General features: G+C 31.2%; 1 protein-coding gene across 5 annotated transcripts in view; it reads right to left on the bottom strand.

Annotated features, from left to right (window-relative positions):
- LOC137919298 (rab11 family-interacting protein 4A-like) overlaps positions 1-26,028 on the bottom strand; it is a 113,468-nt gene that overhangs the window by 18,341 nt on the left and 69,099 nt on the right. The window contains exon 1 of one of the 5 annotated variants that reach the window (XM_068762337.1): positions 11,678-12,727. The exons of the other annotated variants lie outside the window; for them this stretch is intronic. Within the exon in view, the coding sequence (XP_068618438.1) occupies positions 11,678-11,956 (279 nt within the window). The 5' untranslated portion in view covers positions 11,957-12,727. Of the gene's footprint in view, positions 1-11,677; positions 12,728-26,028 lie in introns of those variants that run through there. 5 annotated transcript variants of the gene reach the window in all.

Here is a 26,028-nt window from a genome sequence, read left to right as displayed (position 1 = left end):
CTGACCACCTGGTTTGCGTGGACATACTACGCTGGCCTTGCCAATGTGTGATCTCAACTGTAAAACTTTAAGGTCCCAGTAGACATTTATTCAGCGCGCTATGTAAACTGCCCACTGCTACACCAACCTGCCAATCTGTTGTGCTATGTCGCATTGCTTAGTTTCATTTGTCTTAAGATCTTCTCATCTTTGATTTGTACTCGTAGAAAAATAAAGCCCAAAGTTAAGCCCTCTCCATGGCTTTGGCATGCATAATTTTGTTTTTATGTTTGCTTGTAAATAGTGCTACAACTTAGACGAAACCGTGTGTATGTTTCGTTTTTATGTTATTATCATAAAAATGTGAAATATATACGCAAACATAAATAATAGAGATCTCCAGTGCGGTAGAACATCGAATGTATCAGCTTAAACTTAGATCTCCATGGTGCACAGTATTTTTAAGGACGTTTATTAGCATTAGCGCCTTAAAGCACTTTATATTGGGATATAAAACACCAGGTATCAGTAGTTTTCGAAGAATCATTATCATTAAGTGATGTAACATAATTAAAGTATAAACAAACACGTACTTCATCCAGCATCTAGATTACACGCGGTTGTGGTAAATTATCACGTAATTTGTAAATAGATATTTTTTCTATGAGTTATACAGTGATACGAACGACTTGATAATGTACAAATAATAACAATACGTTGGTCTCCTCTAAAGATATCTATGCGAAGATATAGAGAATAATACTTCTCCTGTTTACCTATTATAAAACTGTTTTAATTAAAAACAGGTGATCTGTGTTTATGCTATAGTTTACTCTAAGTAATTGTCCCGAGTGATGAAACCGTCCATTGTTCTTTTTGCGTTATATAATAACCCTGATTTTCAGTCCTATATTACATGTATAAACAAAAATAAACAATAGTATATATTTTTTTATTTCTGTTTACTTTCATTCTATATATTTTGGATATCGTCGCCATAGGACGTAATATATTTTATATCTACCAGAATACTTATCATAATTAATTTTACTAAAGTTTACAAAATTGAAAGAAAAATGAAGTGCAATTTTAAATTAATAATTAAATAGATGGATAATATAAACAGAAATTAATCTTCTATTAGAAGAAAACATAATTTTTGTTCCGATAAATCATATTAATACTCTTTTAAACGAATACAAAAAGTTATACGATTTTTTACATGTTTCAGAAAGATTTGCTTGAAAAGATTGACTTTCATATTCATCAGTAGCTATAAAACATATAAACAAAGAATTTCTTTAAAAAGATTATTTTTTAATTTTCGTAGCTAAATTAAGAATAGAAAAAAATCCTATAATTATTAGGCAGAATATTGTTTTTATTTAAACTGGTTTAGTGTAAGTCATCTTAACAAGAGGTTATTATGCTATTAACTATTTTAAATACACAATTAATAAGCAAATGTAGCAGAACAAATATATTTGGCAGACAAACAATGAACAATTCCGGTCTTATGCCAACTTTTTTGTGCGTAAGATATACGCTATATTAATAAAATAGATAATAAAAAATAAAATTCTACGGGAAGCGGTTTAGCTGCGAAAACCAGACGTTTTTATTGAAACTGCATTAGATAAGTACGTTATCAGAGAAATTATCAAGGCCGTTGATTTCTACGTAACCGAAATCTATTTTAATGCTATGCGAAATTCACGAATTTTAAGAGAAATTTTGTTTGTATTTTCGCTTATAGTAATAGGAATGAAAGTATCATGTATCCATGTCAACAGCTTTTAATAAAGATTGTATAGTATAATGCTCAATCGATTATTTTTTTTAATACTTATTATGCAAATTTACACGTATTCGCTATGCTTGATAGAGCAAATTATTGCTGTCTCTATAGCGAGACTATGCCTATGAAACGAGTTAATTATAAAATCATTTTATAATTTCATCTCGTATATTGAACAATTGAATTCAAAATTAAAAATTAAGTATTTTAAACGGTTTACAATCTTAATTATTAATTAAGATAACGTGGCGATGGCAAATCGATTTTTGAGATATGCTTTCACGCCACGTTCATTTCAAATTGTACTTAAAACTAATTATTAAAAAAAAAACAATTGTAGTAGATCAGTTTTAATGATTACACGAAAGGAATAGAAGTAGTGTGATTGACTTTAGGTGTAAAACCTTTAAAGGGGTGCATGTGCAGCTTATTTCATGACAATTAATGTATGGTACACCCAGAATCAAAAATTAAACGATTTCAGAAATTATAAGTAACGTAATGATAACATATAAGTGTGTTCCAAACTTAGGATTTCTATATAATGAAAATATTTATTGCCGAAAGTTACTGGCCTGTGATATTCCAAGTGAATTCTACAGTGTTTACCTTACACAAGATTATTGGAAATAGGTGTATGGTAATCACTGTGTGAAGTTTTTTGCAGGCAAATGACAAATCATTCAACCCTTTAAAGCGTTTACACCTATTTTCAATCATCCTGTACAGTAAAAACGATTACGATCAATAAATACTTTCAGTATTTAGCATTTACAGTTTACATATAAAGATAATTATGCTTTAATGATTGTAACTGCGTATAATTTTGAATAATAATTCTAACAGAAGAAGCAAGATTGAATAGATATTCACAAATCATTATTTGCGGTGGACTATGGAAGAGCATGTTCCACCCGATTGAACAAGAAAAATCTAGTACACTTTGGAAATTGCTAATCCTTTTACACGCGAAATAGATACAGGCTAATTATTACATGAAACGAAAGTAAAATTTAAAAATTAAAATCGTAAAAATAATTGTGGCACTCGTAGTACAATATCTTTTTTTTGTAGTAATGTAATAAGGTGAAATACGTTGCAGATAATAAAATTACGTTTACTTAACACTTACTCACAAGGTTTCTTTTAATAAGATATACCACTACAACTTGAATGACGTTACGCAAAAGCTTCGAGTTGTTATTATCGAGCGGTAAATTTACGACAGACATGTAATCTGCTTCATTGTTTTAGAAATGTAAGATACTAGTGATATAAGAGCGTTTGTGATGCCAGCTTAAAACGACAATCTTTCATAATTTTGCAACAAGTCTAACTTTTTGATACGATTACTGTTTTTAGCTCTATCCGTTCCTATAAGCACCTACAATGCATTGGTTAACAGGCGAGAAACAATTTCGAACTATCGTTAATATTACAATTTAATTAATAGCAATTATTTTACATGTAATATTTGTAACTTTCTCCGAAGCGTGCCAGAATAATAATTTCCTGCTAATCCTCCGAACTGTCAAAACCCCATGTCATTGGTCGCCATCTTGACGAATTTCTATAAATGTTGCCATGTGTTTTCGAGAATTGCCTACAATTTTATACAAAAAACAAGGGAATTCAAAATAAATTGAAAAGATTTTTTTTTATTTCGAATAAAATGGAAATTTAAACAACGAATTTTCGACTCGCTCACCTATGAAAATGATCTCACGTCAATAATGGTTACTTCGCCGAATTAGATTAATGCTATCAAATGAATTTATATTTCAAAGTTTCTTTTATTATGTTATGGTTTTTCTAACCGCGAAGATAATATTTATTATTCTTTTCGCGGTATATCTTCTGTTAGTTCCACAATGGTATTATAATCAATATAGATTTGTATCTGGGTTATATATGAAAGTTAGATTTCAAAGCATTATACTTCGAATTTAGTGTTCATATTTAATTTAAGGTTGTAAAGAGAATAAACAGATTATTTATAACTTAATTACGAAAAATATTCAACTTTCTTCCTATTTAAGACCATTTAGTAAAACCATGTGCATGATCACCTACTCGTTAGTTTGATAATGTAAAAATAATAACTTGAGAGGATGGCATGGTAAGGCTTGTTATTGATTCCGTTAAAGTGTTTTAAAACAGACACGATCTTCAGAAATGACGAATCAACTGAATAGTACATGTTATGCTGCATTATACGCACCTTTTGTAAGAATAGTATGAGAAATGTGAAGCAATTTTAAATATTTGATAACCTATTATGTGACACTAGCGGTATTATCTGTATAGCAACGAGATTAGCAAAGAGACGAGAAAAACTATGAGATCATTACCATGAAAATATACCGTCGTAAATGTTTAATAAATGCTGATGTAAATATGCACGGGCAAATGGAATGCGACGACAGAACCAATAAATTTAGTAAATTTAAGTTTTTAACACGCAAAGACCAAATAATGAATAAACGCTTTATACATTTGTTTTGAGATCAAAAGTAAATTCAAAATAAAATGAATAGTTACACTATTTTTCAGATACCATTGACAAAAAAAATGTTATTATTATAGATTAGTTTTTTGGGGTAGGCCCAGCGGTAGAGAACTGAGACCTGTGATCATAGGTCGCCGGTTGAATTCCCCAGTCTCAATCACACATAATTTATACTTTGCGCATTAATTATATAGGATTGCTATTGCTCACAAACAAGTGTCCAGAGGACGAACAGTGACGTATGCGTACCATAAATACCCCACTGCGATCGCCAAACCGCCTGACGAAGCGTGGCGGTTATTGTATATTTCCTCATAGGTATCTTTGAGGAAAGCCGATGCCTTACAGTGGGCGTCTATGGGCTGAAACGATGAAGTATTCCACAGACGTATGTCTTTGTTTATGATAGAAATTCTCCATTAGGGGCTCTAGTTAAAATTGTAGACATAGCTTTTAGCGCTCTGTTAACTCAAACTTGGTTAAGCTGAGATAGCGAACTGGCAAACAGCATATGTCCACGACATAAAAAGATTGAATTCTTTTTTCAAATTCACTTACACATATATTAATAAATTGTGTAGTATTATGGAGTGAAAGTCAATACTATAACAACTGGTTGATAAAGAGTACATAAAAAAAACTAAGGAACATTCCAGTTACAGTTCTTTAAGTTGAACGATGCATAGCTTCATAACTATTATTATCATAGGACAATCAGGCGGGCAGGTTGAATAGCCGGTGGAGCAAGAGCTCGTGACTTCCCACAGTCGACATATTTTCTTGGCACAAGCCGTCTTGCAACTTTCCAGCGTTAAATCTCTCGCTTCAATATCTTCGGGCGTTAGGTCGGGTTCAATCATCGCCAGTGAACGGATGACATATGACGGTGATTTCGCAATAAACATGATGAGCAGATAATGTAGATATCTATCCGGAATGCGAACAAAAACTGAGTGCCGACGATGATTGTATCTGAGATGAGCGCATATGAACAAATACATTCGGAATTACATTTTTGATTTCTAGTTTAGTTCTTGGAAATCAGTGACAGCAGTTTCATGTTCAGTAGTATAACTGGATGAGATCATTACACCGATAAAAGATTACAAAATTATACAATACGTTCGGTATGCGTTTATGGAATAGAAAAGCTTTAAAGGGTTAAATTTAGAGTTCATTTGCTATCAATTAATGCATACATTAAATATTATTATGAATTAATTCAGAAATAAAAAAAAGCGTTTTCATAATTCAAATCACTATATATCAGAATTAAATATTATTTATTATGTATCTCTGCAGACTTTTCGTACAGCTGGAAGTTATGTACTTTTAAAAAATAAATTATTGTGACATATTTCATAGTGATCACAATGAGTAAAAACTTATATACAGCAATTTATACGACTCATTTAAAGAGCTACCGATACCGAGAAGATTCTAACTTTATTGTATCGACTTATTACGAAAAGAATTTAAAGAATTAAAACATATTTTGTCCTATTCCTCTGCAAAAGCGAACCTCCTCTTTTATCAGCCTTATATTGTCAATCCTCTGCAAAAGGTCAAATATGAAATTGATCTCTGTATTGCGTTTCTGCTACTGTTATAATTAACTGTGTATATATTAATTTATCTTATTAACAATTTAATTGTAATCTATCATCAATATAATTAAAAATGCATGACAAAATGAGATTCTTCGTGAATAAAAAAGAATACCTTGCCTAATTCGGATTTTTTATACGTCTGTCAAATCTAAAGAAAAAAAATTAATGAAACGCTACTTTTTTTCTCCCATATAACCGAGAGAACACTTGTCATTAATTGTAGACACAAAACTCTAGTCAAGATGCGATCAAACAAAAATATCGTACCATAGAGCACTACAAAGAAAAGACGATAACGTTATTATTTAATCTTAGCAGTGTACGAATTTAGAACTTATTTCTGTAAGTAATTGTTGTTTATTATTAAAATATTGAATAAATAAATAAAGTGATGTCTCTATTTGTTGGTTTATTAGCAAGGATTTCTAAGGGACAGGCCAATAACTGTTTCACAGTACGAAGTCAACTATATAATATGTTATATAAGCATAAGAGATTTCTACTTGTGTACAGACTCATCACGGTATCTCTGGAACTGTAAAGCTTAGAAACTTTAAATTTGGTAATAATGTTCTTTTTGCTAAGTAGATGAAAACTAAGAAATATTACGAAAATCAACCCGCGAAGGTTTGATTAAAATAAGGGATTCTTTAAAATAATTTATATTTTATAATTACAGCTCTTATAGGTATAAAACTTGGTACGAATAAATTTTTTGACATGTTAAAAATGACAAAAGCCATTGCGAGTGAGGCGAACTAGGCGAGGTACAGGTGGTAAAATACAAAAATTTAGATTAAATTACCGGAATTGTAAATTTATAAACGATTAATTTTCTAAATTATTTCAGACGTAGTTACGATTTTGTCACTCGAGGCAGATCAAAGCGTAGAACGTGTATAGCGTTGTTTCAAGTTGGACGGGAGCCTAGGTCGCGGGTCAACGGCCACGGGCGTGTTCCCGGTTGTGCCAGGTCAGCACTCGCGAAGTATTAGGGCGGCGTACGATAACGAGTCCATCGAGCGCGCCGAATCGATATGCATTCAAAGCGTCGCCATCCCAGTTATGAGTAACGGTCGATCGCAACCGTTGCTTTGAAATAATGAGGTTAATTATATTTGGCAAATGTGGAACATCAATTTTGTAAAAAAAATAATTAATTGTTTATTAAATACCATGGTGGTTTGAAATATTAACTAAAATTAGGGCTTGGAGGAGGGGGAGAGGAGGCAGTGCTTTCAAAGGATATTTCGAAAATAACCAAAATTTTTAGAAAACGATAAAGAATTTGAAAACAAAAAAAGAATAATCGATTTTGGAACACTACTAATTTACTACATTCAAAAAATTATATATATAGATATATACACACACATATATATATACATGTATATATATATATATATATATATATAAATATAAATATATATATATATATATATATATATATATATATATGTAAATATATAATTTATTTCATGAAAGATGTGACAAAAAAGGCTATATTACAATTATGACAGTAATGCACTTTACAAATATATCGTTTGTAAACCATAAACGGTTACAAATATGAACGTTATGAACTAATTTTTTATTGCGATTCTGAGTTCGTATATAAAATGTCCACGAAAAATTTCATATCCTTTTTAGAAAACAAAGCTTAAAACCTTTATCTAAATTATTATTTCATAATAGTTATAAATGATTATTTTGAAATTAAAATGGCGGATCCCATTTCAAAGCTATATTATATTAAACAAAAAAAATTTGAATTGTAATACAATGACACTGGAAATTCACAAAGTACAATTTGTACACATCGTGATCCATATATTATTAGTGTTTGGACTTTAAGGATTATTAAAATATGTTATGAAAGAATAAAAGATAAGTTTCAATAGGATAAAAGGGACGGTTAGAATAATATGTTTATACTACTGTAAATGATATAGTCTACCCAATATAATGTGACTTTGAAATACAAAATTTTCAATAAAAAATGTTTCCTTTGAAATCTTTCTCATTTAGGAAGCCTAGTTTCTATTACTATTTATGACTAACGGATACTGTACAATAATGACTAATATTCTTAAATAACGAACAACGTCAATCATAAGCTTAAGTCCTATTTCTGCATAATCTAATTAATGACTAATTTAAAATAAATAATTGAATTTAAATTTACATACATGTACTCGCCTCTGACAGTGCCATTTCAAACATAGTTTTGCTCTATTCACTCATTCCCATTCTTTTATTAAATATTAACTTTGTTTCTACAATCAAAAAAAAATATATATAGTGTTCTAGAACTGTTATGTTATCCTTATCTGTAAATGGTACCAATATGTAGTAAGTGATTGTAATATAATAGTGTAGGAAGTGTTTGCCGCCTCGTGTATTGAGGTTTTACTTGCAAAATGTTAGGTCAGCGAGCGGCAGTTGCACTATTGTGAACCATTTCACAAGATACGTGCCACTAAAGTGGTTAACAAGCCGCAGCCCATTGTTGAGATCATACAACTACTTTTGATTTTAGAACACATCGTTGCATTCCTTTGTTTAATGTTATGCCGAATTTAGAAAGTATAAACTTTATTAAACAACTTTTTTATTAAAACGTTCAAAAAAAATTCTTGAATATATTATAGTAAATTTTAAAAAATCATTCAAAATAAAATAGTATCAATTTAATTCGATACTTTGGCAATAAATATTTAAATACAGCAATCATGAATACAGAATGATAATAAAAATAGAAAAGATTTATTCATCGTCGAATATTTGTGACAATAAAAGAAGCTGTTTACAACGAAACAAGCATGATAAGAAGGGACAAAGTCGAGTTCCGTATCTAAAAAGATAGTTGCAATTGAACTATTGCTGAGAAATTATCTCCGATTGACCGTGATCATGTTCGAGAAAACAACGTTTCAAAGATAAATATTAAATTGAAATGGAAAATTTTGTTTTATTCATGGTAAGTGATGAATTGGTATTATTTATTATAAAACTATTTCATTCTTATTTCGGCCATAGGAAGTCCACTGTTGGACATAGGCTACATAGGCTTCAAGATCAGTTGAAAGCGACCTGCACCCAGTCTTCCGCTTACTTTAAAAAGGTTGTTTTTCCACCATGAGGGTGGACGTTTTAGGCTGTGCCTGCCGGTCCTGTCTTGTCTATTTAACTTGCTCGTCTACTAATCTTTGTTGATTACTTTAGTTGGTTGATTTCCTCATTGCTCATGTCGTAGAGAAATCTCGAGATTACAAGAAAGTGTCGAAGCGGGCTGGACGTTCACTATTGTATCGTCCTCATTTCAGCTCATAGATGCCCATTTTATGTTATAGATTTCCCCGAATGATGTGGAAGTATGTTATTTATGGAGGATACATCATTATCGCCACATTTGGCATCGAAGTGTAATATTATGGTACGGAGAGGACTCTGCTGTTCATGTTTTGGAAACTCGTTTGTGAGCAGTGGCAATCCTATATAATTGATGCACAATGTGGGAATTATGTAAGATTGTAACGCGGGAATCGAACCAGCGGCCTACGATCGCAAGTCTCAGGCCTTACCGTTGGGCATAACCAGTTCTGTAGTAAACCGGGATTTGGCTTAACACTTATTTAATGGAATCAGGCGTTACCTTGCGGAAGTCCATCCTAAGTAATAAAAGGACCAATATTTAGCCACTTCCGCACATGCAGTGGTAGTTGTGCAACAAAATGCGAATTACACAGAGTCTCTGTGTTTGGCACTAATCGGTGTAACATAACTCCTAAAGATGCCCCGTGGAGGAGCGAAACACGTGTTGAGTGATTTGACGGTGGCGGTTGTGTAATTCGCATTGTTTGCCGCATTCGCATTTATCAGCGGGCTGGCGGGCAGTGCACTTTGTTGCACTGCATGTGTGGAAGTGGCTAAATATTGGTCCTTTTCTTACTTGATTTAACACTTAACAAGAGCGAGATAATTTGCCAAAATCCACTTTGTCGTGGTGGATCCTCAAGGTGGAAAGACGACCTCGTTTACGGAAGACGCTGGACGTATACCGCTTTTAATCGATCTTATTTGAAATCTATGGGGAGCCTATGTCCAGCAGTGCACAGTCCTGGGGCTGAAAAGATGATGATGAACTATGATAAAAGCTTATATAAAGACGTAAGAAACAAATAAAAACGTTGAAAATTAAAACTGTAGTTTCACAAAATCGTGTGCAACGCCACGATAATCTATTTTCATCGGTTTGTATTTTATTAAATGGATCATTACGTGCAAAATACGGCCGTGGCACGGATTCGTTATAAATAGACTAACAAAATAATCTGATTAAAGGATAGATTTTATGAAAAAATCAGCTTCAGGTACCGTAGTCCTTTTGATCTTCGTACACAATCAGATTGATTAAAAAGCATTTTGCAAATGTATGTAAATATAAGCACACCTGTTTATTTTTACATATCTATATATATTAAATTTTATATATATTAAATCACTATATTTAAACAGAAATAAATAATATACAATGCTTTCGAACCCTAGAAAAAGGGATCATGTGCGTTGACGGCTGACTGACAGAGCGAAGCAACTGATACCCAAGAGTTGCAGCGGTATTGCAATATTAATACGATATTTTATAAGTAAATTTATTAAAAAAAACAATTAATCATAATAGTAACCGATCGAGTCTAGATCGCCCTGGAATTGAAATGTTAAACGCGATTCGTGTGTTTACCCAATCCTTGGTCTACTCTCTGGATCTTGTGAACACAGTTTACCCCTTAGAATTTCAGCCACTAAGATCTTGGCCGCCTCCCAATCCTATGTAATAAATAATGTAACTGCCAAAATCAAGGGAGCCTATGAGTGTACTTACAATAAAGAGGTTAAGTGATTTGTTACAAAAAACAAAAAGCAAGAATCTGTTACAAAAAAAAAGAAAAACAATTGAATTAAACGTCGATCGCGATGTTTATGAATTTATGTGACATACTTTGTATATTGTAACATCGTTGGGTTTACCTATTGTACTAATTTTACCAGATTTATACAATCGCGTGACAATGTGGCGACGGTACCGACAGGCAGGGAATGCCAGTTGCGCTCCATTCGTTCGAAGAAATAAATCACTTTTGTTTTCTACCAAGTTCCGCAGACATTGACCGGCTGCTTATTGATGTTACTGCTTAGTTTTTATACGAATACTGATAGGCATTGTTCACGATAATACAGACGGAATTACTGGAAGCCATTCAGGTTAAACGTGTTACGTTCGTAGAAACTAAAAATAAAGAAATCACTCAGTTATCGCTTTTATTGGATTTTATTTAGGTTAATCAAAAACAGATCACTGGTTTATTTTTAAGCTTATGTGTACATAAAATCCACGAGTATTTTAGAAGTTACACAGTGTAATTTTTAGTTTAAATGACACTCTTTTGAGAAATCGAAATAAATTAATATTACAATACTTTATTCACCTCCAATATATCATCAGTTCATGAAATAATGTCATTATTATAACTAAAAACATAATTACAAGTTGATATAAGCAGAGAAATACACCTAAGGATAACTATTACATTTGTATGTGAGACATCGGACAATTGTTTAACGTCATTGGATTGTGAGGTGTGACGTTCGTTTTTTACAAATAAGGACAGCTATAATATAAATAGAAACGGTAATTATAACCAAGAATCAAATATTGGAATTATAGTAAAAATGGTTTTGGTATGATTTTCAAAATGTAGACAAAACAAGGAAACTCACTTGATCCGACAAGTTGTCGCACCACTGGTGAGCTGCTGTTTTCTTTCCGCCGTTAGCTCCATTTGTCAGATGAGGAGTGAGAGGGGCACCGGTGAAGAGATCTTCTGTTATGCTTAAGTCAGAGGTAATGCGATTTCGCGTCACAGGAGGGGGTCCTTGTGGACCGACGAAGTCAAACTGGCCGTCCCACATGTCGTACTCCAAGTCCAAACTATCTTCCACCTCAATTGAATCCCCCATTGTCCCTTTCGAACGGTTAAATAAGCCCGATTTAAACATTCAAACTAAATGAAGGTTATCCTTAGTACAAACTATTCGTTCTTTGGATTTATTCCAGTATTGCACTTATGTATATCTAAACTTAAACAACTATGCAATCAATATTAATTTCAAAATTTGTAGTTAAAATTAAATCGATCAAGATAAAGCTCAGTCTTTCAATGGCACACTGGATAAACTTAATATGTAAAAAAGTCCACTGATATCACTTCTGAACACTGTTTTAATTACAAAGCACGTATCGAAATCTTGAGAAAGCGATCACTTAAGTCACATTTTCCATTCAAACGATTATACGGAATCACTTTTCTAACAACTTGCTCTTGAATTTACATTTCAATAAAAACACGAGTTCGCTTCTAATTACCATCATACACAAGTATAAGGATTATATCGAGTAAGAACAGACTTCGACGAACTTTATTAAAAAGCTTTAACGGTCGCTCTAGCATCGTTTTTACAATTAAACGATTAACCGAGTTCATTCAACACTTGATAGCTTCGCATTTAATACAATCGATTCGATATATTTCTATAGACTGTTGCCGGTTTGAAATATAGGAAGTGTTCGGATACGTGTCGCTGGCAGTCGGTCGCGGACTGTACTAAGCGGGGCTACGGACGCTCGACGCTCCCCACCCAACACACGGCATCATTATCAAGCTGCCAACGCCACAGCAATTCAAATAAACTTTATTCGCTCCCTACACATGCATTGCCTGATAGATAGGAGGCAATAACCCCTCTCAATTCCCCTCGGTCTGGATGCATCTCACAATAACAAGGGTGAAGGGTCGCCATATTTGCTCGGACGTGCCAGATGTCCAACTCGAAATGATATAATTCCAAGTAAAATGATATTCGAAAGCAATTTAAAAATATCACCAACAAAAACATTAAATTGTATCGTATCAAAAATAAATACGATTTAAGTAAAATAAGTTTAATTGTATACGCGTAACAGTATCGATTGGATTGGAAAGTCAAATAAATTGTTGTTTAGTCCCGTGTTATGTGATTGATAATTTAGCCGATGAATGGAAGTGAAAACTTAATCATAGCATTAATAAAACGCGAAGTAATAATAAAAGATATCAGAGATAAGAAATGGCGTTACTTAATCCGCCATCGAAATTGGAGTCTTTGTTCACGGGACCGTGTGAAATGCAAGCTCGTATTGAATGCCTATGCACGCTGGCTATACTGACGGATGGCCGACGGTTGGGCAATGTGTAATAAAATATGATCGAAAATCTATTGAAATGGTTCATGAGTTTGCAAGCAGTGTGTGTAAACAAACCGGGACTGTAATAGAACACTGCGTTCTGCGTTCCCATCAAATAGTTTGAGCGCATATGAGCCATACTCAGACATTCTCCTTTATCATTAGTCGTTATTTAACGAGAGGCGGTTTAACTAATTACACCTCCTTAAATATTTAATTTAAATATATTCTTCTTATAACATTCCACTGATAAAATTTAATAATTTCTGAGAATCTCGATAAAACTCTAAGATATAGTAGTAGACATTTTTCGATAATGTATTTTCATTGTTGTTATAAATGATTCCTATCATATTTGTATGATAGTAAATACACATATTAAGCACAATTTCATAAATATTTTTTATTTTTTAATCGCTAAATACCATCACCATCAATGTCAGTCGGTAGATGCCTGCATCCTGCGACTTCCTTTAGGATTTTGCGAATTTTGCGAAAAATGCGAATTTTTTAGGAATTTAAATTTTGCTAAACCTATTATAAAAATAACAAAAAAATAATTTATTCCTAATTAAAATATGAAGGTAAAAATTTGATATAGAACAAATTATTGTTTTATACTAATATTGTTTTACAAACAAACCTATAACAATTACGGTAATTGAAGTTATGTCTTAATAAAAGAAGTGTAATAACATTTTTTTTTCAAAATAATTATAAAGATAGTATTTATACCATTTGTGTATGTAGTTAATTTTTTAACAAAAGTGGTAAATGTGTTTTTGGAAATATTGACGATTTAATTAAACGTCGTAAAATAATCAACATTTAAAACAGATTTGTAAGTAAAGATTAGGTTAAATTTTATTTTTTTTGTTTGTTTACCTTTGTCTTACGTTATTATTTTTTTAATTTTCTAAGGGCACAAACTTAGACCTAAAGAAAGAAGCGTTAATATTTAAAGAGCTTGCTTGTACAAGCGTCAATGAGTTCGACGTTCCAGTTACTACATGTTATTGGTTATAACAGTAATTACCTATTTGTCAGATGGTATCGATAATTAAAGCAGAAGCCTCGTGAAGCGTATCATAAAAAAAGGTTAATATATGTAAAATGAAAAAAGTCTTCCCTTTCATTAAATCCAACTATATAAGGATTTTCGACTTTCTCTAGAAAGTAAGCGACTGGCTATCTTCAATTGCTTATGTAAATAGTTACGTAGTTTCAGATGATAAAAAAATCATGAACATTGATTCATTTCGTAAATATGTTGTTACAACATTCTACATTAAATGAATGTCTGTATAAAAACCTCATATTAGCTCTAAAAAAACCTCATCTTCGATTGGGTCGTTACAAACTTTAATATTTTTATTAGGGAAATGATAAAGTTATCAGCAACCTTACAGGTAACAGGTACACAGGCCTCTCTATAAGATAGAATATATTTTAATTAATTCAGTCACGTGGGTTCAAGGCATTTTTGTATGTAATGTCTAATAGATTTTTTTTTACCAAAATCAGTTATATTTCCTTTTTGAATAATGATTTATAATCAGTTATGCTATATAATTATTTAGGCTTTACATTTGCTGTCAATGAGTTTTGTTATCAAAGTTTAACAATAATTTGATTTTTTTATGAATCGATTTTTCATAAAGAGCCATTGATATTTATATTTATTGTATTATTTCTTTCATCTTAAACGTAGCAATAAAAGCTACGTATTAGTTATAAGTTACGTATTTTGTCTTTGTGTATCAGCCAATTTAAATATGCAGCCTTTATTATAAATATGTTGGCAATCAAAATAAACTTTAATTGAAAATATATTTAAAAGAATAATGTGGTTTTAAATACTTAATGATATATAGAAATACTGTTTATTTAGTAATATTTTCCGAACGTGAAGCATGTAATAAATAAAATTGTTGAGGAACAAAAGGTTGAAGCTTTTCGTAAACTACGAGTAGTTATGCTCTATAAATATTTTATGGGAATTACACACGCAATGTGTATTTTCATTTTAAAATTCCCTTAGTCATCCATAATGGTATTGTATAGTGGATGGGGGAGCCGCCGTCGTTCAATAAAGGGGCTTGGGCGATTCGCGTCAAGATTACATACGAAAAAAAAAGTAATGACGTTATTTAGAGGTTATTGTCATAATTTTTTTACAAAACCGTGCTTTAGATCTAAGTTCTATCAAGTATACTGAGATCTTCTATTTTGCTAAAATGTACGAAGAATGTACTTATTTATACGCGGTCTTATTTATCAAACCTGACTTTTCGATAAAATATATAAATAAAAAAAATCATATCTATATAACGTATACTTATTTCGATTTAAAAAATTACGTTCTTAACGAAAAATCTCAAATACCTAACCTTGATAAAGAAGTTTCGGATTGAGTTTTAGAATACGAAAAATTTATAAAACATTTGTAAAAAATATAAAATTTCGATACTGCATTAACTAAGCTTAATAGGATCTTTATTTATTAGTGATAAAATTAACAATATAATTATAGAAAAGAAACCGGAAATATAATGTAAATATCAAAGCATAGTACTGCGGATCGTATGTAGCAAAAGCAAAATAATGGTGACGCCGGTATTCGTAGGGAGATATAATCTAGATTCATTACAATTAAGAAAAAAAAAAATAGCTCTGCGCCACATGCTGTTCTTTTCGGCCTAAAAACTAAGTGTCTTACTGTAATTAGTCTCAATTATATAATTAGCTTGTCCCCTACTAAGCATTTAGAATAAGTAAAAATAGTTTTCAACGTTTGATTTCTAATGTTTAAAATTAAACCTTTATATTATATACACACATATTTACACACCTTTTTGTATTTGCAGGATCTTCACAGTTGATAATGCATAATATAAACTTTAATAGATACAACTAGCTGATCCTGCAAACGTTGTTTTGCAAAAAAAATTAAAGTTTTTAATTAACAAATGTAAGATAAGGGTTGATCGTAGAGGGGTGAAAATTTAGATTTGTATGTATTTTTGTATGCTGTATCATAATAAAATAAAAACCAAAAAAATTGTCTAAAAAATTAAAAATAAAATTTAGGGGTGGACCACCCTTATCACTTAGGGGTATGGAAAATAGATAGTAGCCGATTCTCAGGCATAATGAATACGCATGTAAAATTTGGTAAAAATCGGTCAAGCCGTTTCGGAGGAGTTCAAATTCGAACACCGTGACACGAGGATTTTATATATTAGATATGCCAATTAAGAACTACATATTATTATCAATTAAAATTAAATTAATAAAGCTACCTGAATACTACTATTTCACTGCTGCCCAGATGTCATTAGCAAATTCAGTTTTCTTTTTTTTTTGCAAATTTTTTTTTTGCTTACAATACATAACGGATCAATAATTACAATAACTTATTTTAGAAACCGTATGTTATGGCAATGACCTCAGTCTAGAATGCCCCTATCATAAAACATCAGCCGGTTTTGTGGCGAAGATTAACGATCCTTTGAAGATTTGATTTAATATAACTCATCATATTTTCTATACGAAAATATTTAAAAAAAATCGATTTTCAAAAATTTTTAAAATCGAGATTAATAAAGAACACGCATTATATCATTATCATTATTTCAGTTAAAGGTCGTCCACGGCTAGACATAGGCACCTCCCATAGATTTCCAAAAGAACTAGTTATAGACGGCCTGCGTCTAGCGTCTTCCAAGGACCTTAACAAGGTCGTATGTCGATCTTGTGGACCCTACTCTGGAATTACCGGTGGGTGGTCTCTAATCCAGAATCTTAGGTCCAACTTCAACTAGTCAATTTGTATGGCGTTAATGTTTTTACGAATTTTACGACATATAATGTTTTATAATTTGTTACAAAAATAAAAATTTGAAACTGCGAACCATCTTAGGTTCATCATATTTTCAGTATTCACGTGCGATGCTGAATAAATCTACTATAAGATAATGTCAAACCGCTCCATCTTAATCAATCTCATTATTATCGATATTCCTTCTTATCTGTTCATTCTAAATTTATTTTTCGTAAGGCCATTTCTTTACAGTTATATGTGCAATGTCAAATCTTAAACGGAAATAATGTAATAACAAACGACATTACCTTACCTTCCTCATTAACATTCTATTGAATTACTAAAATCCAATTGAAGCTCACTAAGAACGTTTAAGAAGATTAGTGTTGTGCGTTATAAAACATCGACATCTGTAGGTCATCGATAACAATCATTTCATACCTAAATATCGCATTTAAAATTTCAATTTATTACAATCTCGAAATTCGTATACAAACAATCTGACTATCAATCTAAACTTGAAAGTTTTAAAAGAATATTTTCAATTGTATAAATCAATTATGAAAACTTTTAAAAGAGGTTGCCTTACATTTCTAGTCTGTACTGTAGAGGTCATTTCAACCTTTAACGTCAGCTTAATAAGATTAACTGAAATTTAATTACAAGGGACATAAATGAAAGAATAAAATATATAACAAGATTATGTTTGAAAAAGAAATAAATTGTAAAAGTTGAATCACCTTTCGATTATATACAGGTGATTACGTATACGTGTAAAGCAGTAAATGAAGCAAATGCACATTTGCAATTTTGCATATAAATTAATGTATGGTACAACTTATCCAATAACAAATGATTTCAGGAATAATAAATAACGTAATGATAAAGAGTTTTTAAATTCGAAATCAAAATTGAAATTAAATATCATTTACTTTCCTGTCCTTGCAGACTTTGTGCTGATAGAAGTTATTAACCTGTCGTATTTCAATAAAAAATCATTAATTTAATGTGATCAATAGACCACAACAGATTATACAGAGTGATTGAAAATTTAATAATCTTTAAAGGTATTTGCTTCTATAACCAATCACTCTCTATATGTAAATATAACCTTTGAAATAAAGCCTTTGAAACACATAAATTTTGTAAAGTATTTAAATCAGTAAGTAGATTTGTTACCTAGCAAATTTCACTTTACAAGCCACGTGTCGTCAATATATCGTGTTAAATTGATTACTCGAAGCTTTTGCTTTAAACACAGTTTCTTAATTAAACTTACGTAAGTTTACAGGAAATGAGGTGTTATGTAAAATTTGTCATCGATATATTATGAAAAGTAATTTACTTTAAAGCGATTGTGCTGATTAATGTGTACAGTTATCGAGCACTGGTATTTTTCAGTCAAATTCTTTATTAGGTAACAATAATTTTATTGTTTATATTATGTTCATATGTTTTTTATAATTCTTTGACACCTCTGCGGGTTACTGTGGTAGCATTACATAATAGTTACCAAAAATATATGCAATGCTTTACCGACATTTTTAATTTAAATACACGTCCAAAAAGATTCTATGCTAAGGATGTGTTTACATGCATCTGACATTTACGTTCTTTTGTTGATTAACTCTGTCTAATCTGCATTGATATATTGTAGACTATTTTTTTGTTTTATTTAAACTGTGATTGAAAGCCGTACGAATAAAAATTAAAGCCATAACGTATAAAAATAATGACTAAAATTTATTTATCTCAGATATTAAACCCAGAAAGTGATGATGATCTAGTTTATGAATGAATTTTGGTTTAAATTGAATTGAACGTCTAACAATAACCTTTTTTCTAAATAATCCTAAGTCAATAAAACATTAATTTCGTCATAATATAATTATATTAAACTCATATTTCATATTTTATACGACCTTACGTTACTTGCAATCGTCTTGAAAAGAAGCCAAGATGTTCTTTAAATACCTTTATAAAATTTGACGCCGGACTGTAATCATTTGTCCCTTTCACTTTTAAAAGCCCGGTTGGGAAGACGCTATATTAACTCTCTTAGGCAAATATAGTACAGTAGTAAAAGTTGATAGATAAATTTATGCAATGTAAACCCATTCCGCTGCGTCACAATCGCAGAGAATGGATGAATTCCGTTCTCATGAAACATTCCAATAGATACTCTGCAATGTGCAATTTGAAAATACATTGAATAATTTAATAATCTTTGTAAAAATATGTATGTAGTTTAAAATACACTATATATTTTAGATAAAATAAACTCTTACGAACTCTTGTAGGAAATTTACGTTCGAATATTAAAAGCATCATTACAAATACGTTATAGGTCGTAAAACGTTTAACTAATGAACTGATATAGGGGTGACGAATTTTTAAACATTATGTAATAGATTTGTAATGTTATCACCGTTGGAATATTAATCTCCTGTTAAGGCTTTATCGGGTCGTATTATTCATCATCATCGTTATTTCAGGAGACGACAATTACGAGGCATAAGCCTGCCGCAAACATCGCCACAATAACCGACTTTGCGCTGCCTTCATGCTGTGATTACTAGAGGCTTTGACTCTATCGTCAGTCCACCTAGTGGAGGGCGAACCCATATCACATCTAGCACCTCATGGTCGCCACTTGGAAAGCCTATCAGCTTTACGTCCTTCGATGCTAGATGTCCCGCCTAAGAAATTAATAATTAAAACTTAAATAAAATACTAAATGCTTACAAATTGCTATTGAAACGTTATATGTAAGATAATAATAGAGGATTATCAGAGATACATATTAAAACCACGTTGCAAATTTTAATTACTCAAGAACGCAAGTAGAGGATGTAGTTAATTCCTTACTTTTTACTATTATCTATACACTAAGTAATCCTGTCAGGTAGCGGGGTATACAAAAGTTAATAGAATCGGGCGTATGTTTGCGGAAATCCATTATCGTAGTACCTAGGTACGTGTCGCCGGGCCTATGTACGTCGGCAGGTTGTTAAGCGAAGTTTTTTGTTCGTTTACGACAGCGTAAGACCTCGTGTTTCAATCATTTGCTTAGAAAAGTGAGATAGAAAATCTTTAGTAAAATATCAATTTGTTAACGAATTTATTTCTGAGTCGTAACATAGGGAAGGTTCTAGAAAGGAGATAATGGCATCCAGCAAGCGCGGTCTACGTCTACTCATAAAGTGGACAATCGACCTATGATGTCAGAAAACGTTGGATGCTGTTCGCTTCTGTTATAGGAAATATGTGGAGGCGGCCAATTTCCAGCAATGGAAGTCTTACAGCGGAAATAATCATGATAATGGTAGTGAAGTATATATTATCTGTGTAAAGGTTGTAAGTGTTTATTATTGGGTGTGAAAAGACAATAATCCAATTCAAGATGTTGAAATAATTTAATTATTATCTTGTCCTTGTCCTGTAGTCTTTTTATAGAGTATTTTTTAAAATAATAATCTCAAAGGTTTTGTTAAATAAATGACATATATATCACCAAAAAAAAATAATAAAACAATTGTATTAGATTTGTTGTGTTGTGATTGAGATGAATACCGTTATACAGCAAATAAAATAATTTTGCAACGTGTACACTTAAAACATTAATAATAGAAAATGTGAATAAAACGTAAAGTTTTATGTACTTTTATACTAATTATGCAGCATGCATATCTACCTACATAAATAGAATGTGGCGTAAGTTCGCGGAAATCCATTAGCTTTACACATAGGAAAAAGGAATCCCTGTGTCTAATCACAAGCAGCTAGAGTTGATAGGAAATAGTTTTTGCTTGATTAAGGATGCACGTTGAAAGTGATTTATATTAAATTTTATTACCGGGCGTTAGCACATGTCGTCAAAGAGCAAGTACTGAAGTTATTACTTACCTCGATGTAAACGAACATATCGATTAATATTAGATAGAAAGACATTTACATATGTCTGATACGTAATGTAATGTAAAATTCGCAGAAGCCGTAGTTCTTAAAACTGGATAGTTCTAATCTATATACAGAGTAATTGTAAATAAGTAGTAAAGGCTTTTAAGAGTTAAATGTATAGCTTATTAATATATATTTTTTTCATATTGGAATCTAATAGGACAATAACTTCAAACAATACAATGAAACAGATTGTAAAAAATAATTAATTATTATATGTATAGTAGTAATACCTTTTGACGCTCTTTATATTGTATTATCATTACGATATTTATTATTTTATTTAGTGAACATTCTGTATAACTTAAAACTGACCCAGAATGAGGTAAATATAAACGAGGTTGTTAAAATTGGCAATTACTTAACACATCACATTCAGAAAGGTCAATCCAAGCAGCAATCACGTAACTTTATGTTAAATAAGTTCAGCTGTTAAACTACTGTTAACTTACTTATAATTTCGTTGAAGAAATATCATCTAATTACTGTTACCTGTGAATTTACATTTTGATCTCATTTTACTTTAAAAAATATTATATGTCTTCTTCTATTGTATAGCTATGTCTATCGTCGAATTAATTATTGACGCTGTTAATCCGACCAATCAGAGAGAACCGAGAAGAAGAGAAGACCGAGTAATCAGAGAGAATCATTCTAAATTCTCAAAAATTAAATAAATTACGAGAATTAATGAGTTTATTTTTCACTTAAATTATAATTGTGAGCGTAATTAAAATTGTTTAGCCTTTCGGAATTGGCGTCAGTGGCGTATTCTGTGAAGAAGATAATATTAAACCTCAAGATCATTTCAACCGTAGGAAGCCCACTTCTGAAAATTTGCCTCCCCCATAGATTTTCAATAGAAGGGGTAGGAAGCCGCAACCTTTACCTTTTAAAAAGGTCGCCTATCAACCTTGATAGTGGACATTATTTACGTCTATCAGTGGTCTCCACACCAGAACTTTAACGCCTGTGCTTATCTGTTCTACACGCTATGTGGCCTGCCTACTTTTGAAACTAAGAAGATAAGCAGCATAGCATTAATAAAAACAAAACCAATAATTTGTGATACATAACTGTACATGTGATAATTGAAAAGCGAGACGAAGGAACAGAGGCGATGCATGGAAGGAACATTTTGAAGAACACGTTTGGAGAGGAATGTTAGAGAATTTTAGTATAAATAATGAATGAAAAGAGATCTTATAACGTATGATAGACGATTATGTCAATAAAATATTACGTGAATTTTAAGTGTAAAAACCCTGTCCAAAACCAGATAGGGGTGTACGAAAGGTCCCCACTAACGGGGGCCATTAATAATCATAATAAAAAACCTGTAATCCGTTGGGCTATGATTATTTAACCTGTACATGCGTAATCAAGCAAAAATAGTAAGAAATTGAAAGTGTGTGAATCGACTACAGTGCGGGGCACATTGTGTGCAGATGAGCGATGTCAGTTCGCAGGCGCTTTGGATTACATGGCAACGGAGACCGCTGTGGTACATATGTTTAATTTAAATAATTAATTGCTGTGGGAATAGAGCGTAAACATTTAATGGAGCGTGCTACGAATTATAAGCATTTTATTACTTTTTTCTCTTCACTTGTTATTCCAACGCAATTGTGAGCATTTAAGTTTTTTTTATATGCACGCATTTTAGCAATCACTATGTGTTTTATGTTAGCTGTCTTTCCGACAGGTACTTATTGAGTCTTAAGTCACAACCGATTATTCATGTTTACTGTAATCGCCACGCTTGGCAGAGCGGACTGGTGATCTCAGTGTGGTATTATGTTACGTAGAGGACGCTGCTGCTCGTCTGAAAACTTGTTTGTGAGCAGAGGCAATCATATATAATAAATGCACAAAGTGGGAATTATATAAGATTATACCCCGGGAATCGAACCCGGCACTTACGATAGCAAATCTCAGTCCACTACTGCTGGGTTACCTGCTAGTGGTATCCAATTTTAAGATTACATAGCAGATTATCTCTTAACTTCTCCTATTTTTATTTTTAAATAAAATATCGGCACGGAAGTGATATTGTCGGTCTTACAGTATTCCGCAATTTCTCACATGCAATCTTTCTTTGGAGGGATTGAAATAAATAATAATAATAAAATATAAATGTTAATGTACACTCATAAACCATTTTTTAAACTGTAAATGTAAATTTACCATACAGCATGAATTATTAAATGCAGAAAATATTTTTAAGCTACTTATGAATGAAGTATTACGGTGTCGTTTATGTAGACTCAAACATAAAATAGTATAAACTAAACTAATACACATCGTTTTCATGTATATCTATTAGGTGAAACTGTGTTAATACATTGACTAATAATGTAAAGCGAAACCGGTTCCATTTTTAAATTAAGTGAAAATATTTTTAAAGCGTTGTTTTCAATTGTAACACTCGGATACGTTCGTACATTTTTGTTCGATTTTCAAATGTTTAAGTATAACAATGCGAAAGCTACTAATGTTTATTACATTTTTTTCACATTTTCGGCCAGTATGCGAATTTTTTTTTAAGTTTTTACACATCTTTCTAAGCGCTGTTTATTCATTACAATAACATGATGTAGATAATTTATATTCAGGAGGTAGGTATTTCGGGTGTCTCCCGATATCCTTGACACAGTTAGACTGCTCCCACGCAAAGCTACGTAACTACCACTTCCAAGGTTTATTATCGACTTACATATTGAACTCCTATACATATAGTTAAACATAATAGTGGTATTGTTACAGAAAATGTTATTGTTATTACTTTAACGTATTTTATTATTTAAGAAATATTCTAATTTATTTTAATGCTTTAAAAAGAAGTGCAACATAAAAGATTTTCATTCGTCCAAGCTCATTTATACAAAAACGTAAAAGCTATTGTCATTGTATTGTTTTATTAAAAATACGGTTACATAATATAAATAAAATAGCTTTAAATTTAAATCTAAAATTCACATCGTTGCAATGTATTAATATTTTTTGATAATTATTGAAAAAAAAACCACAAGATTTTAGATTTTGATTATTTACCAGAAATGAAACTGTGAACTGTCAAATCATGCAGTATCCAATGTGTTAATAACCAATTATTAAAAAGAGCAATTCTTTTTATATATTTGCAGAAAGTTTCATTTGTTGGTTTATATTTTTCAAAATTTGCAACACGTGGCAATAATACTTCTCTACCTTCATGAAAAAATATAAAAATTTATTAAAAAAAAAACAAGTGACGTATGTGTAGAGGTATGAAAACGCATAAAGAACGTGTTTGCATCGATAATTTAACTACAATATATAGTTTATGTAAATAAGTATCGACAATAGTAACATATTAAGTTTTCTACTTATCTCGACAATATTCAATACGATTTCTCCAAAATGCCAAAGCTAAAGCTCTGTATTTCTATGCGCATTTGCATTCAGTCGGCTAAGTTATTATTGCCTGGGAATGACAACTAGATGTTTGGCGCAGAACGACAGTATTGGGCGATTGTCCAGGAATACAATCGAAAGGCATATTCGCCCACGTTATTTAAACGCATTACGTTTAGATCACGTACGAATGAAGTGTTTTCTAAATGTAGAACGTTAAAATAATAACATTTTACCGTTAATATCCTATTAATATATTTACGAAACTGATTTAGTAATAGTTTTGCTATAATAGTAACATTAACAGATGGTATACTTATATCCAGTAGCTGTCCTTTGCGGGTGGAATTTCATAAAATAATTTTTTAATAACTTTTACTATGCCCAGAACATATTTTCACATAGTAAAAATTATCAAACTCATACGAATTACAGTTTAAAAATATGCTATATTTTTAAAGAACGCTCTCTTAACCCTTCTTGCGGGTGGAATTTCATTGCAATCCTTTCTTAGTTGATATATACTCGGCAATAGGAATACACCTAACAAAGTTTAAGTTTGAAAGGGTTGAATGTATAGCTTATTTGCTGACAACTAATGAATGGTACACTAGGGTGGATAGGTCCAAAAATCAAGGGTTTCAAAAATAATAAATAGCATTATGATAATATACCATGAAAAAGCGTTTCGGAAATTTGGATTATAAAATAAAATTAATTATTAAAAAAGACGTATGTACAATGTATTTAAACATATCAACATTTCAGTCTCAGGATGTCCATAGCTGGACATAGGTCTCTCCTATAGTTTTCCAATAGAATCTATAAGAACAGGCTTACATTTAACGTTTTCCGTCACATATTACAATACAATTAATTGATATTTAAATTAAACAATTTAAATTCCAAACATAGTTAACTGTGAGTTAATTATGCTAACGCCATTGACAATTGTAACAAAGGTTTTTTTTTTCTATCTACTTTTCATGGTATGTAGAAGGAATAGCTGATTATTCAATATTAAAAATTACTGCCGGGGTTTATTAAAAGTTTTAATAACGTATGTCAGTTGGTGCTTTTTTGTGATGATCATAAAAAAACCGCCTTTGACATAACACAGAGATTATTGTTTCATCTAATTAATAAACTAGACCCACATTGAAAACAGTAAATTATATTAATATATATGGCAGCGAAAATCGATAGGTTATGAATATAAAAAAAATTTTTGACGTAGTACTTTTTATTTTGACAAAGTAATGTCAAATAAAATATAAATTAAGTTAAGACAATCAAATAAGGTAAAAATATAGTAAAAAGAAAACATTTTTTTTCATGTACAAACCATACACAGTAAATTGAAACATGTTTTCCCTAGCTAATACATTGTAAGACAAAAAAAGCGTGTTTGGATGACATTAAACAAAAATTATAGTGTACCATATAGGATTGAAATCAATATACCCGTATCATTATCGAAATATTTCATTTATTGTTGTACCTTCTAATTTATTGTTTTTTATTAATACCCTAAATCAATAAATAAAGTGATAGCGCTAAAATATTTTTTTTACCAATTAATTTTTAATGCAGCTTTTTAAACATATAAATTTTTGGTGTGCCAAAACTTGTATGTTGTCATTGTCGAAACTATATAAAAACAACATA

Source organism: Battus philenor, unplaced genomic scaffold, assembly GCF_028537555.1.
Source record: "Battus philenor isolate CCGP_79_NKW_IND1 unplaced genomic scaffold, ilBatPhil1.0.hap1 SCAF_16, whole genome shotgun sequence".
NCBI lineage: Eukaryota > Metazoa > Arthropoda > Insecta > Lepidoptera > Papilionidae > Battus > Battus philenor.
This window is presented reverse-complemented; position numbering and strand designations above follow the sequence as displayed.